Below are 13,183 nucleotides of genomic sequence, written 5' to 3' on the forward strand. Positions count from 1 at the left end.
GGCAAACAAGAAAAAGCTGGACCAAATGATCGATGCTTTATAACACACTAGCTTTGTAGACAGACAATCTCAAAGTTTCAACCTTCATATGAGCTTTAAATCCACAAAATTGTTCATCGCAATTATTTTTCTTGTGTCCCTTAATATTTTTCCTCTTCCTTGCTGAATTAACTACAAATGAGTCTACACTTTGTATGGTTTTGTGGTCAAACCGAAACCGAATGGGTACAACGGGTCGTAATGCAGATCTCCAACATTCATCGGTAGCTGCTTCACTGACTTGAACCACGTCCTAGCCAACTTTCCAGTGAACCCATAATCACCAAACAGAGCATCAGCCACTCCTTGACCTTCTGTTCCCGGAAGCCAAGCCGCCACGAGGGCATCGATGGTTGAAACATAAGGCTGAATCACCACAGGACGGCCAGAGACTACAACCACCACACACTTCATGGATCCACACACGTTCCTGATCGTGCTTGGACCAGGATCACTTATGGTCAGGTTTGTGCTGTCCCCAAACATTTCAGCATAAGGTGGCTCGCCAACAACCACAATGGCATAGTCAAATTTACCCGACTTGACGAAGTTTGCATCGGGGTTTTCGTTGAAGACTACTTGTGTGGTCGGTGCCACTGTATTTTTAACAGCCGCAAGGATCGTTGTACCTGTAAGTAAGTAAACCAAAGTCAAGAATGTATACATCTATGGTATTTGCTCGTACTATGGGTGGGCAGACTTAGCTAATGATATGGCTGCAATCAAGCCAAAAAAGGTGAAAGAATATATTTTTGAGTAAACATACCAACAGTGTGGTCGTTGCCTTTAAGGCCTTGCCATGTGATAGTCCAACCACCACACTGATATCCCAAGTTATCAGCGTGTGTTCCCGCAACAAGAATTTTCCCAGTTTTCTTAGGCAGAGGAAGCAGCGGTTTAGCGCCTTTCTTACCATTCTTGAGCAGCACTAGAGATTTCCTCACGGCTTCACGAGCTAGTTCCCTGTGTTCCTGTTCAAGTGTTTTATTCAGTTTCATACTGATGATTTTGTAACAAATGGTACAATGGCTAAACAGAAGACAAACATAACAGACCTTACTACCAAGCTGGTTTGCAAAGCTGAGATCAGCCAGAGGTTCTTCAAAGAGTCCCATTGTGAACTTGACCCTTAAGATTCTCTTCACGGCATCATCGATCCTGCTTATCGGAATAAGCTTCTTCTGTATCTGACTGTTGATTTCGTCTATGAACTCGGTGTAGTTGTATGGCACCATAATCTGCAATTAAAGAGACACACAATAATTAAGCAAGCATGGAGGGCATACCAAAGAGCTAGAATCACTTTGAGACCAACCATGTCAATTCCAGCGCTGATTCCCGCATAAACAGAGTAAGAATAGTTCAGATGTGCAGGATTCGTGATCCTATCAATTCCCTGCCAATCTGAGATGACAAAACCCTGCAGCAAAAGAGAAAGAAGGGCCTTAGGACCAAAGCACAGACGATCAAATGCATCCACATGTATCATTTTCTTACTCTGAACTTCAACTTGTTCTTGAGGAAACCCGTGACAAGTTCCTTGTTAGCATGCATTCTCAAACCATTCCAAGCAGAGTAAGACACCATAATTGTTGCAACACCCTTGTTTACAGCGTTGTAATATCCAGGCATGTGAATTCCGAACAGCCCCTTCGCGTCAATCACCGTGTTGTTCTCATCAATCCCTCTCACAGTACCTCCATCACCTACAAAATGCTTAGCACAAGCTGCGACTTTTGACCTGTGACAGTTGCAAGCACATGTTGGTAAGTAAATGGATTTTGTGTTCGTATCATACACTAATGCATTGATTTTAAGTTATGATTGAAATGGATCTAGTTGAAACAACTAAAAGTTTCAATTAGACATAAGCTTATCCTATCTCCCCCACACGTAAAAGAATTTACCTAGTTGGACAGGGACTGTTTAGTGATAAATTCACACTGGTCCTACTACAGTGGCAGAAAATTCAAACCACGACTCTTTAAGAGGAACCTTTATGATCCCATTAAAAGGTAGCACATGGCTTTGCACTTGTAAAATTGACCACCACGTTCTAAATGAAAGCACACGTGGACATGACCTGAGAATTTTCCTCACTTTTAATCATCAAGATTCAACATACATATGCAACTCAAATCCTACCCAACTCTAGTTGAAAATAAAGCTAATTAATATAAGTTCTTGCCTTAATTGCATATCCATCTAGTAGGCTTGAACGTCATATAGTGACTACCATAAACATATCACAGAGGATTTATACAGGCAAAATATACTTACTTTCCACCTACAAAGGGAACGCCCCTTCGCTTGGTAGGGAGATCGCCTTGTAAACCAGGTATAATCTCAGTCATCTGTTGAACGATTCTATAGTCTTCGCTGTAGCTCTCGTAGCATCTTCCCCATCTTGGATCCCTACAAACCTGTCAAGCCATACCCCCATTGCAGAAATATTAAGCATACACATTCTTGGTCACTTTTCTACAGCGATTTCAAACTTGCAACAAACTTCATGATACTTACTGCAATACATGGAGCAAAGGCATATGGGATTCCAGTTGCTCTAACTTCAAGGGCGGTTGCTTCACCAATCCTCTTAAGAAGGTTCGGATCCCTAAGAAATTAGTCAATACATAAAGTTGTTTCAGTTTCATAGCCATACAAATAAAAGACCAATATTAACAACAACAACAAAGCTCTTTCAACTTTGTGATAAGCAGAGTAAGGCCTTCAAGGACAAGTACTTGCCTGGTGACTCCAAGGCCTACATTATGTGGGAAAATGGTGGCACCGTAGACATTGTTGTGACCGTGAACAGCATCAATACCGTAGATCATGGGGATTCCAAGACGGGTAGAAAGAGACGCCTTTTGAATCCCATTGACCATGTTCACCCAAGTCTCAGGAGTCGCCTTTTCCGAAGGCACACTTCCTCCTCCACTCAACACACTCCCTACACAAAAACAACCCACAGACAGTGTCAACTCAGTAAGACAACTTTTACCAAAAAAAAAAAAAACTCAGTAAGACAATACAAGTATACAACAAACACTAAACAGACATAATTCCTCAGAATTCTTCTTACCGATGAAGTATTTCTGCATAACTTCAGGAGTTGCGACACTACGTTCGATCTGAACCATCTGACCAATCTTCTCTTGGAGAGTCATACGGTTCATCAAATCCCTGATTCTTGCACCCAAAGGCTGCTTAGGGTCCTTGTACTTCAAAGTACCCTCAGCAGCAGCCACGGCACAACACAGCAGCACAAGACATAACACTTTACTCAGAGTCCCCATTTTTCTTCTTCTCAACACAACTGCAGAGAATCAGATCTAAGCTCTTAGCCACAGGAACTGTTCCATTGTAGATCAAATCAAATATTGCAAGAAACAATGGTCAGCTGGAAGAAACAAGAACAAGAATCTAAAAAAGTGCAACACTTGGCAAATCTGAAAACTTTAGTTGAATTACAGAAGCAAAATTAACAGAATGAGCTGAAAAAAATCAAATCTTTCTTCTTCTAATTAAGATACAGACCGGTTTTTGAAAAAAAAAATCAGATCTTTATTGACCACTGAAGAAAAGAAGAAGAAGAAGCAGAAGATGAGATGTCAGAATGGGAAAGAAGAACACACATTAAAGAATCTTTACAGTGTCGGTACACACAAGAAACAGAAGAAGAGATTTAAAATCAATACGAAAGAAGGGAAATAAAACTACGATTGGAGAAGACGAGGAAGCAAAGGATAAAGAAGCTTACAGTCTTGGAAATGATATCGTTTTGGAACTGTAGAATGATCTCTCTCCTCTCTAGGAGTAGTGAGAGTGATTATAGCAGCAGAGCAAAGAGAGAGAGTGAGAGATCTTGAGAAGTGTGCTGCTGCTTCTTCGTGCTACTCTCGCGTGTTTTAATAACATTGAAAAGGTAATTTCCTTTTCCCACACTAATCTTTTTCTTATTACTATTTTCTTAAAGATTTGTTTTCTATTTCCACCGAAACAAAAAAAGATTTGTTTTCTGTTTTTTTTTTTTGGTAACATGAATATGTTTCAATGTTTTTTTTTTTGTCTTTTGTCATTTTAAGTTTGTAACTTTATAATTTATTTTCGTTAATCTCTGACATAATTGAATTATCCACTCTCACGAGACCAGTCCTAAATTTCGGCACAAATAGTGGATATTATTACACTGACGTCAAAGGTACATATCATCAAATTTGATTTGTCTAACACATAATGCCATGACTAAAATGATCAATTATTTTTTATATTCAAAAAAAAAAAAGTTGTCGGAAACTTCTCAGCAAATTTAAATTTAAAAACTTCAAACGTTACAAAATTGTGTAAAAAATAAAATAAAGATCAGAATACAAATTTATCAAAACAAATTGGTTAACCGGTTTCGAAAAAATTGTTTTAGTTTTTGTATGTATCTAACTTCTAACACAAGCTTTTGTTAGGTTTACTTCTTTTTTTTCTTTTTGTTGTTACCGTTGCAACTTTATCCAAGTCCAAGTACTATACTGTTTAAGTGTTTATTTTACATCAGAAAACACGTAAAAACATAATCACCAATGTGTGGCAAATGGCAATGGCATGTTTGAGTGGATAATAATGAAAAAGAAGAAGAGATGAGATATTTTCATATAGACTAAAAAGACTTTTATACAAAATCAGCATCGGTCTTGGCCTGGGACAAGTTATCAATATTATATGGGAGACCGTGTTAAGATGCCCCCTTGTGTGCAGGTCCCAGGTTTACCCCACGTTAACACTCCAAACGAACGTTCACATTTTGCTTTCCAGATCTCTTTTAACGGCTACAATCTCGCTTTATTCTTTTAGATGATTAGGGAATAGTATAATACAATGATGCTTTATGACCACTAGTCTATGATTCTTTTGTGTGTTAACATTGATCAGTAGTTGCAAACGTCCTTGGGGTTTGTATATGTATTCTAATGGGCCTTAACTAAGCTCTAATGGGCTGATTTGCTTGAGGTTGTACCTTGGTCGAGCATGGAACACGCCACAGCCCACAGTTAATCTCGTACGTCGTTTGGCATGCCAAAGAAGGTACAAGAGGAGCCAAGACTACTAATTGGGATATTAAACATGATCGGTATACGCCAACGGGGCTCGCTCACTCAAAAACATTTTAAGGGAAAATGATTAACTTTGAAAGTCAATTCCATTTATGAATCTGACTACAAAAATGACTAATCTTGATTTCATTCACAACCACACGAACAACGTCAACACAAATGCCTTTCTTGTCTCTTGCTCTCTCTCTCTCTCATTGCAAGCAAAAGAAAGTTTTGTGTATTTTATTCACAGGATGGACCATACTATTGTTTCTACTTTGGCTGCTATACCTCCAACTAGTCAGCTTGGAGTCACATCTTACATTTTTTTTTTTTTTTTTTTTTTTTTTTTTTTTTTGACTATTAGCGCAACTAAATACCATTCCTAAATACATGTTTCTTGTATATTCTTTCTGTTGTAAACAATGATATTTCAAGTTAATAAAAGTTTGCAAGGGTGTTAAAAAAAAAAAAAAAAAACTTGTGTCTCGTACAAGTTAAAACCGCATAGTCTTTCAATATCGACATAACACACAATTGAGAGTAACTGTTCTTTTTTTTTTTTTTGGTTCAAAATGTAACTGTTCATTCTTAATTACAAATTTGACGTAAAATTTAGTGAAACTTTTGTTGAAAAATTCAACTGAAGAGATGATGAAAGAGAATGACAACAATACGTATTGCGCCAATGGTGATTAGGGACCAACTCACATATTAAATTGTGATATTTTTGTAATATATCAAAATGAAAGCTTTTTTTATATATATTTTTAGAAAGTATTGATTTTTGGTACTGGGTATGATTACGATTAATTTAGAAATAGTGATGATGGAGAATTAAAAACAAAATTGTCTAAATTAATTAAGGGATTAAAGGTACCATCACATGTTTTGGACCTTTTGGTACTATATGTTACTATATAATTTATAAGCTTTTCACGGATCAATAATCACGGGGATTAATCTTTCTATTAAACAATTTAAATGCACAATATATTTTGTCAGAAAAGTTGAAAAACATAATTATATCCAACGTTCATATATCCGATGACATGCGTGCTACCTTTTGTAGCTTAGTTTATACATAGACGTATCGCCTACGTGACCACTAGGAGTGTTACACAATCATGGTATAAACTGGTAGTCAATCAAAGGAATATGCTGAATAAATTATATAATGGTGAACATAATTGTAAACGAATATTATTTATTGAGATAAAAAGATTAAAAACAAAATTTGGTACCTATTTATTCGTCGCAAGAAGTGGGATAATGTTTAAGAAAATTGTATTTTCCCATTATCTTAAAGAATGAAAAGCATTTTACTATTTTTAAATCAATGGACCATTTTGACTAATTCTATATTTGAATTTAATTTTTTTGGTTCATTTCCCTATCACATTAATATATTACTCACTATTTTGAATTTAATGGGTCATTTAACTAATCAACTCTTTGAAAAGTAGATATATAGTTTTATTTTGCTCAAATTTTGTATCTTTCCCCTTTTTCTCTCACATAAAATATTTTATGGTAAACTTTTAGTAATTGAAGTTTGTTGATGGACATAGGAGACTTACCTACAAACTAGGAAAATTTCATTACAATGTATATGTATTTTCTTTGGATGGTTTTCTTTTTAGAATACTAACATGCAATCACACTTACCTATTAGAGTCAAACTTTAGTACAACACGTAAACGAATAAAGAATTAAGAATATAACAGAGTAATTAAACGTTTGAATTGTCTTAAAGCTCTTTAATCACAGCAAACAAATGATGACAAACTGACGATCCATAATATTTAACAATTATCTTTCACTAACCTTTTTTTTGTTTTGTTTTTTTTTCACTAGATAGCTTAAGTCTTAGCTACCTAATCCACGTTCATCAGACACCAACCGTATAAAAATTTATTATAAAAACAAAAATACTAAATACGACGAATCTTATCGTGTAATCTCTCGTACGTACACGGTGGAAATATTAAAGACTTTGTGTCAGTTAGTTACCAAAGCCAACATTTAGAGGATCGATGTCGCCGTGGAACTAAACTCTGGTTTGGTTTCTTCTTTGTTGGGACCGATAAAGTGATTTTTGAAGAAGAAAAAAAAAGTAAGAAGAGGCTGTGAAGATGAGCAAGACCTCTCTTGTTTTCGCCGTTAACGGAGAAAGGTACGAGCTCGAGCTCTCTTCTATTGACCCTTCCACCACACTCGTCGATTTCTTGCGCAACAAGACTCCTTTCAAGAGCGTCAAGCTTGGTTGTGGCGAAGGTATGACGATAACTATACTCAAATTCACTGTTTCTATCTTCATGTTCTTGTGCAAGAGACTCCTTGAGTTTTAGATCCAAAAAATAACTATTATAGTCAAAGTCACTGTGTTCTATCTTAATTCATGTTCTTGTGCAAGAGATTCTTTTGAGTTTTAGATCCAAAAATAACTACAGTCAACTCACTGTGTTTCTATCTTCATGTTCTTGTGCAAGAAATTCTTTTGAGTTTTAGATCCAAAAATAACTATTATAGTCGAAGTCACTGTTTCTATTGTCAGTTGTGTTACGGGTTGAAAGAGTACTGATTCATTTTCCAAGACTGATTTGATTTTAAAGATGATTCATTTCTTTTGTTGTGCCATCACCGTGTTATAATCCAGATTCAGTTCTGATTTGTGTGTGATATATATTTGTAAACAACAACAAAAATATATTGCTGATCCTTTTCGATCGTTTTCAGCCTTTTTAATAAAATACTGCAAATTAAATTGTTAAACGTAGTAGCTACTTTTTATGTTGTGTGTGTTGCGTATGCGTTTACCATTTAAAAGGACATTTAGATTAGAATACTAAAGACGGGTTAGTGGATCAATAAGTCCAAAGAAGTCCACATGCTTTACATAATTCGAAGAGTTTAATTTATTTTAATTACCTATGAAAATTTTAAAAATAACAAATATGATTTGTGTAGAGAGTTATGGTCTATTAATTCCATGTGTGAATTAACATCGCTAAATTTTGTGTGTTTTATATATATACAGAAGAAACAACCCTAATGCTTGTGTTCTAAGTAAGTATTGTATCTTTCTCTAAATGCAGGTGGTTGTGGCGCTTGTGTTGTTCTTCTTTCAAAGTATGATCCATTGCTCCAAAAAGTCGAAGACTTCACGATCAGCTCGTGTCTCACGCTCCTCTGCAGCATCGATGGCTGCTCCATCACTACCTCTGATGGCCTTGGGAACAGCAGAGTCGGTTTCCACGCGGTCCACGAGCGGATTGCAGGTTTTCACGCCACGCAATGCGGTTTCTGCACACCCGGAATGAGTGTTTCCATGTTTTCCGCTCTCTTGAACGCTGATAAGTCTCATCCTCCTCGCAGCGGATTCTCAAACCTCACGGCTGCAGAAGCTGAGAAGGCTGTGGCTGGGAATCTATGCCGCTGTACTGGATACAGGCCGCTCGTGGACGCTTGTAAGAGTTTTGCAGCGGATGTGGATATCGAAGATCTTGGATTTAATTCCTTTTGCAAGAAGGGTGAAAACAGAGATGAGGTATTAGGACGGTTGCCATGTTATGATCATACATCATCTCAGGTCTGTACATTTCCGGAATTCTTGAAGAACGAAATCAAGAACGATATGATTCTTGATTCAAGAAAGTACAGATGGTCAAGCCCTGTTAGTGTCTCGGAGCTTCAAGGGTTATTAGAAGTCGAGAATGGTTTGTCGGTTAAGCTAGTTGCAGGTAACACGAGCACCGGGTATTACAAAGAAGAAAAAGAGAGGAAGTACGAAAGATTTATCGATATAAGGCGGATTCCAGAGCTAAATCTGGTGAGAAAAGATGAGAAGGGAGTTGCATTAGGAGCTTCTGTTACTATATCAAAAGCTATTGAAGTTCTAAGAGAGATAGAAAATGTCCCAATGTTGGCAAAAATTGCTACTCATATGGAGAAAATTGCAAATAGATTTGTTAGGAATACAGGAACCATAGGCGGAAACATCATCATGGCGCAGAGGAAACAGTTTCCTTCTGATCTCACAACCATCCTTGTTGCTGCTGGAGCAACAGTGAAGATCATGACTAGCAGCAAGGTTCAAGAAGAGTTCACACTGGAAGAGTTTCTTGCACAGCCTCCTCTTGAAGCCAAATCTCTTCTTTTGAGCCTCCAGATTCCGTCTTGGCGTCCCGTGAATAAGAACGGTTCTTCTTCTGATACTATTTTGCTCTTTGAAACTTATAGAGCAGCGCCACGTCCTCTAGGAAACGCATTGGCATTTCTGAATGCGGCTTTCTCAGCTGACGTTTCTTTAAGTGAAGCACTTGATGGTATTGTTGTGAATGATTGCCGTTTAGTTTTTGGGGCTTATGGAACCAAACATGCACATAGGGCGAGTAAGGTTGAAGACTTTCTTACAGGAAAAGTGATGTCTGATGAAGTTTTGATGGAAGCTATTGGCTTACTTAAAGATGAGATAGTACCTGATAAGGGTACATTGAATCCCGGTTATAGATCAAGCTTGGCTGTTACTTTTCTCTTTGAGTTCTTCGGATCTTTAACTCAAACAAACGCTAAAACTTCAAACGGTTTGCTCAATGGAGGACGCAAAGAGATTGGTTTTGATCAGAATGGTGAATCTTTGAAAGCTGCAGAAGCTATGTTGTCATCTGCACAACAAATAGTTGAAAATCAAGAACATAGTCCGGTCGGGAAAGGCATTACAAAGGCTGGAGCTTGTCTCCAAGCATCTGGTGAGTACTATAAGTACCCTTTGATCATTTTCCAGGTGAAAATGTGAAACATTGCTTCTCTGTTAATGCTTCTTAATAAATTTGCAGGCGAGGCTGTTTATGTAGATGACATTCCTGCTCCAGAAAATTGTCTATACGGCGCATTTATTTACAGTACAATGCCGCTGGCTCGGATTAAGGGTATAAATTTCAAGCAAAACAGAGTTCCAGAAGGAGTTCTTGGCATAATTACTTACAGAGATATTCCCAAAGGCGGGAAAAATATGGGTACCACCGGTTTCTTTACCTCGGATCTTTTGTTTGCAGAAGAAATCACTCACTGTGCGGGTCAGATAATCGCCTTTTTGGTAAGTTCGGTGAAGAACTCTCTTTTCCTCTAGAGCATTTATGTGGAGTAAACTCGAATTTAGTATGTTTTATTTGCAGGTTGCAGATAGTCAAAAGCATGCAGATATTGCAGCAAATCTTGTTGTGATTGATTATGATACCAAGGATTTAGAACCGCCAATACTTTCCATAGAAGAAGCAATCGAAAAGTCTAGCCTTTTCGACATCCCTCCACCTCTGCGTTGTTACCCGGTAGGTGATATCACCAAAGGAATGGGTGAAGCTGAACACAAGATTCTTGGATCAAAGGTGGTTCCCTTCCAAAACGTAAATGTCTCTCAAGCTCTGCTCTTGTCTTTCAATCACATTAATCTTTGTGATTTCTGTAAATATGTAGATAAATTTCGGGTCACAGTACTTCTTCTATATGGAGACACAAACAGCTCTTGCAGTTCCGGATGAAGACAACTGTATGGTAGTTTATAGCTCGACTCAAGCCCCCGAGTTTGTACATCAGACCATCGCTGGATGTCTTGGAGTTCCTGAGCATAATGTGCGTGTCATCACTAGAAGAGTTGGAGGTGGATTTGGTGGGAAAGCCGTGAAGTCAATGCCTGTGAGTTCGCATGCATTTTCAAAAGTACGCTCAAGTGAAAGTTTGGTGTATCATTTTAACATTATCCTTTTCTTCCAACAACCTGTTCTAGGTGGCTGCAGCTTGTGCACTTGCAGCATCCAAAATGCAGCGTCCTGTGAGGACATATGTGAACCGAAAAACTGATATGATAACTACTGGAGGAAGACATCCGATGAAAGTCACATATAGTGTTGGATTCAAATCCAATGGAAAGATTACTGCTTTGGATGTAGAGGTGATACTTGATGCAGGCTTAACCGAAGATGTAAGCCCGCTTATCCCAATGGGAATCCAAGGAGCACTTATGAAGTATGATTGGGGCGCTCTCTCTTTTAATGTGATATTATGCAAAACAAACACTTTGAGCAGAACCGCGGTGAGAGCTCCTGGGGATGTACAAGGATCATATATAGGAGAAGCCATCATTGAAAAAGTTGCTTCATATCTTTCTATTGATGTGGATGAGATCAGGAAGGTTAATCTCCACACGTATGAGAGCATAAGGTTGTTTCACAATGCCAAAGCTGGTGAATCCCCTGAGTACACGTTACCGTTGCTTTGGGAAAAAATCGCTGAGTTCTCGGGATTTAACCAGCGGAGGAAGATGGTTGAGGATTTTAATAGATCAAACAAGTGGAGAAAGAGAGGGATTTCACGTGTGCCTGCGGTTTATGGAGTGAGTATGCGATCAACACCGGGAAGAGTAAGCGTTTTGAGTGATGGTTCAGTAGTGGTTGAGGTTCAAGGGATTGAGATAGGACAAGGGCTGTGGACAAAGGTAAAACAGATGACTGCATATTCCCTTGGTTTGATCCAATGCGGAACTACAAGCGATGAGCTGCTCAATAAAATCCGGGTCATCCAATCCGACACCCTAAGTATGGTGCAAGGCTCAATGACTGCTGGTAGCACAACCTCTGAGGCGAGCAGCGAAGCGGTCAGGATTTGTTGTGATGGCTTAGTGGAAAGACTATTACCTGTCAAGACCGCATTGGTGGAGCAAACAGGAGGACCTGTGACTTGGGAAAACCTCATCAGTCAGGTCCATACTCTTGAGACATTCATGCGTCTGATGTTCTTTGGTTAATTTGGATGAACTAAGAATGTTTTACTCTTGAATTGTCTTTGTTAATATAGGCTTATATGCAATCGATAAACATGTCCGTTAGTAGCAAATACACGCCGGACTCCAATGGTGAATATATTAACTATGGAGTTGCAGCAAGCGAGGTAAGAGCTCCAAATATTGAAGAATAGCTGATCTCACAGCTTACTTAACATTGTGTGATATAATTTCGCTTCTTTGGTTGTGATCAACAGGTTGAAATAAATGTTTTGACGGGAGAAACAACGATTCTGCGTACGGATATTATCTATGATTGCGGGAAAAGTCTGAATCCTGCTGTTGATTTAGGACAGGTTAGACCCGGGAAACCACTCTATGTGTGTGTCTGTTCTGGTTCTTGATCTAAATATGTAGTGTTATATGTTTTTCTATGTTTATAGATTGAAGGAGCATTTGTTCAAGGACTTGGGTTCTTCATGCTTGAAGAGTTCCTAATGAACTCAGACGGTCTAGTGGTAACAGACAGCACATGGACTTACAAGATCCCAACGGTCGACACAATCCCAAGACAGTTCAATGTCGAGATTATCAATAGTGGACAACACAAGAATCGTGTTCTTTCATCCAAAGGTGACTTATCTTATTTTCCTCATTGATTTCTCTTTTACTGAAACTCAAAAGATCAAAACTCAAAAGTCTTTTTCAAACTTTTTGTATTGGTTTTGATACAGCTTCGGGTGAACCGCCATTGCTTTTAGCGGCTTCTGTTCACTGTGCGGTACGAGCAGCTATTAAAGAAGCCAGGAAACAGATTCTGACATGGAGCAGTAACCAACAAGGGACTGATCAATACTTCGAATTGCCTGTTCCAGCAACAATGCCTGTCGTGAAGGAGTTTTGTGGACTCAATGTTGTCGAGAAATACTTGGATTGGAAAATCCATCAGAGGAAGAACATTTGATAGCTTCAGTTTTGTGATTGTGATGTGAATGTAATAATGGCTCTGTATGTGTATTTTTTTGTTAAGTTGATTGCATAAGAGAATGTATGGGATTATGATAAACCGGTTTCTGTAAAACTGATAAAACCTTTCCCAGCTTTCAATAATTTTGTTTTCTAAAATCTTTGATCAGATTTAAGAATCGTTTAATATTGTCTCATATACAAATGTAAAATAAAATTATTATATATGATAATAATTAATACATAATTATCCTATATGTTAGAAACTCTAATTTTGTGGACAGGCAAATAAAAAGGATACTTAATGCTAAAA

General features: G+C 37.9%; 2 protein-coding genes across 3 annotated transcripts; one reads left to right on the forward strand and one right to left on the reverse strand.

Annotated features, from left to right (window-relative positions):
- Positions 1-7: 7 nt before the first annotated feature.
- On the reverse strand, positions 8-3,924 carry LOC17884397 (beta-glucosidase BoGH3B). 2 transcript variants are annotated; one of them, XM_006286411.2, is made up of 10 exons: positions 3,803-3,924; positions 3,125-3,358; positions 2,788-2,992; positions 2,563-2,653; positions 2,320-2,462; positions 1,537-1,780; positions 1,355-1,459; positions 1,095-1,277; positions 806-1,010; positions 8-668 (listed from the first exon to the last, which is right to left on the reverse strand). In XM_006286411.2, exons 2-10 carry the CDS (start codon positions 3,336-3,338, stop codon positions 184-186), a joined length of 1,875 nt encoding a protein of 624 aa, XP_006286473.1. In that variant the 5' UTR covers positions 3,339-3,358; positions 3,803-3,924; the 3' UTR covers positions 8-183. The 2 variants fall into 2 exon arrangements, with proteins under 2 accessions (XP_006286473.1, XP_023636184.1); XM_023780416.1 differs by lacking the exon at positions 3,803-3,924 and adding an exon at positions 3,580-3,679.
- Positions 3,925-7,101: 3,177 nt separating this feature from the next.
- On the forward strand, positions 7,102-13,031 carry LOC17884094 (indole-3-acetaldehyde oxidase). The gene is made up of 10 exons (XM_006286834.2): positions 7,102-7,403; positions 8,225-9,877; positions 9,965-10,224; positions 10,304-10,513; positions 10,602-10,820; positions 10,912-11,883; positions 11,979-12,071; positions 12,162-12,260; positions 12,348-12,537; positions 12,639-13,031. The coding sequence occupies exons 1-10, from the start codon at positions 7,262-7,264 to the stop codon at positions 12,866-12,868; spliced, it is 4,068 nt and encodes a 1,355-aa protein (XP_006286896.1). The 5' UTR covers positions 7,102-7,261; the 3' UTR covers positions 12,869-13,031.
- The last annotated feature ends 152 nt before the right edge of the window (positions 13,032-13,183 follow it).

The sequence above is a fragment of the Capsella rubella genome, unplaced genomic scaffold (genome assembly GCF_000375325.1).
Source record: "Capsella rubella cultivar Monte Gargano unplaced genomic scaffold, Caprub1_0 scaffold_6, whole genome shotgun sequence".
NCBI classification, from domain to species: domain Eukaryota; kingdom Viridiplantae; phylum Streptophyta; class Magnoliopsida; order Brassicales; family Brassicaceae; genus Capsella; species Capsella rubella.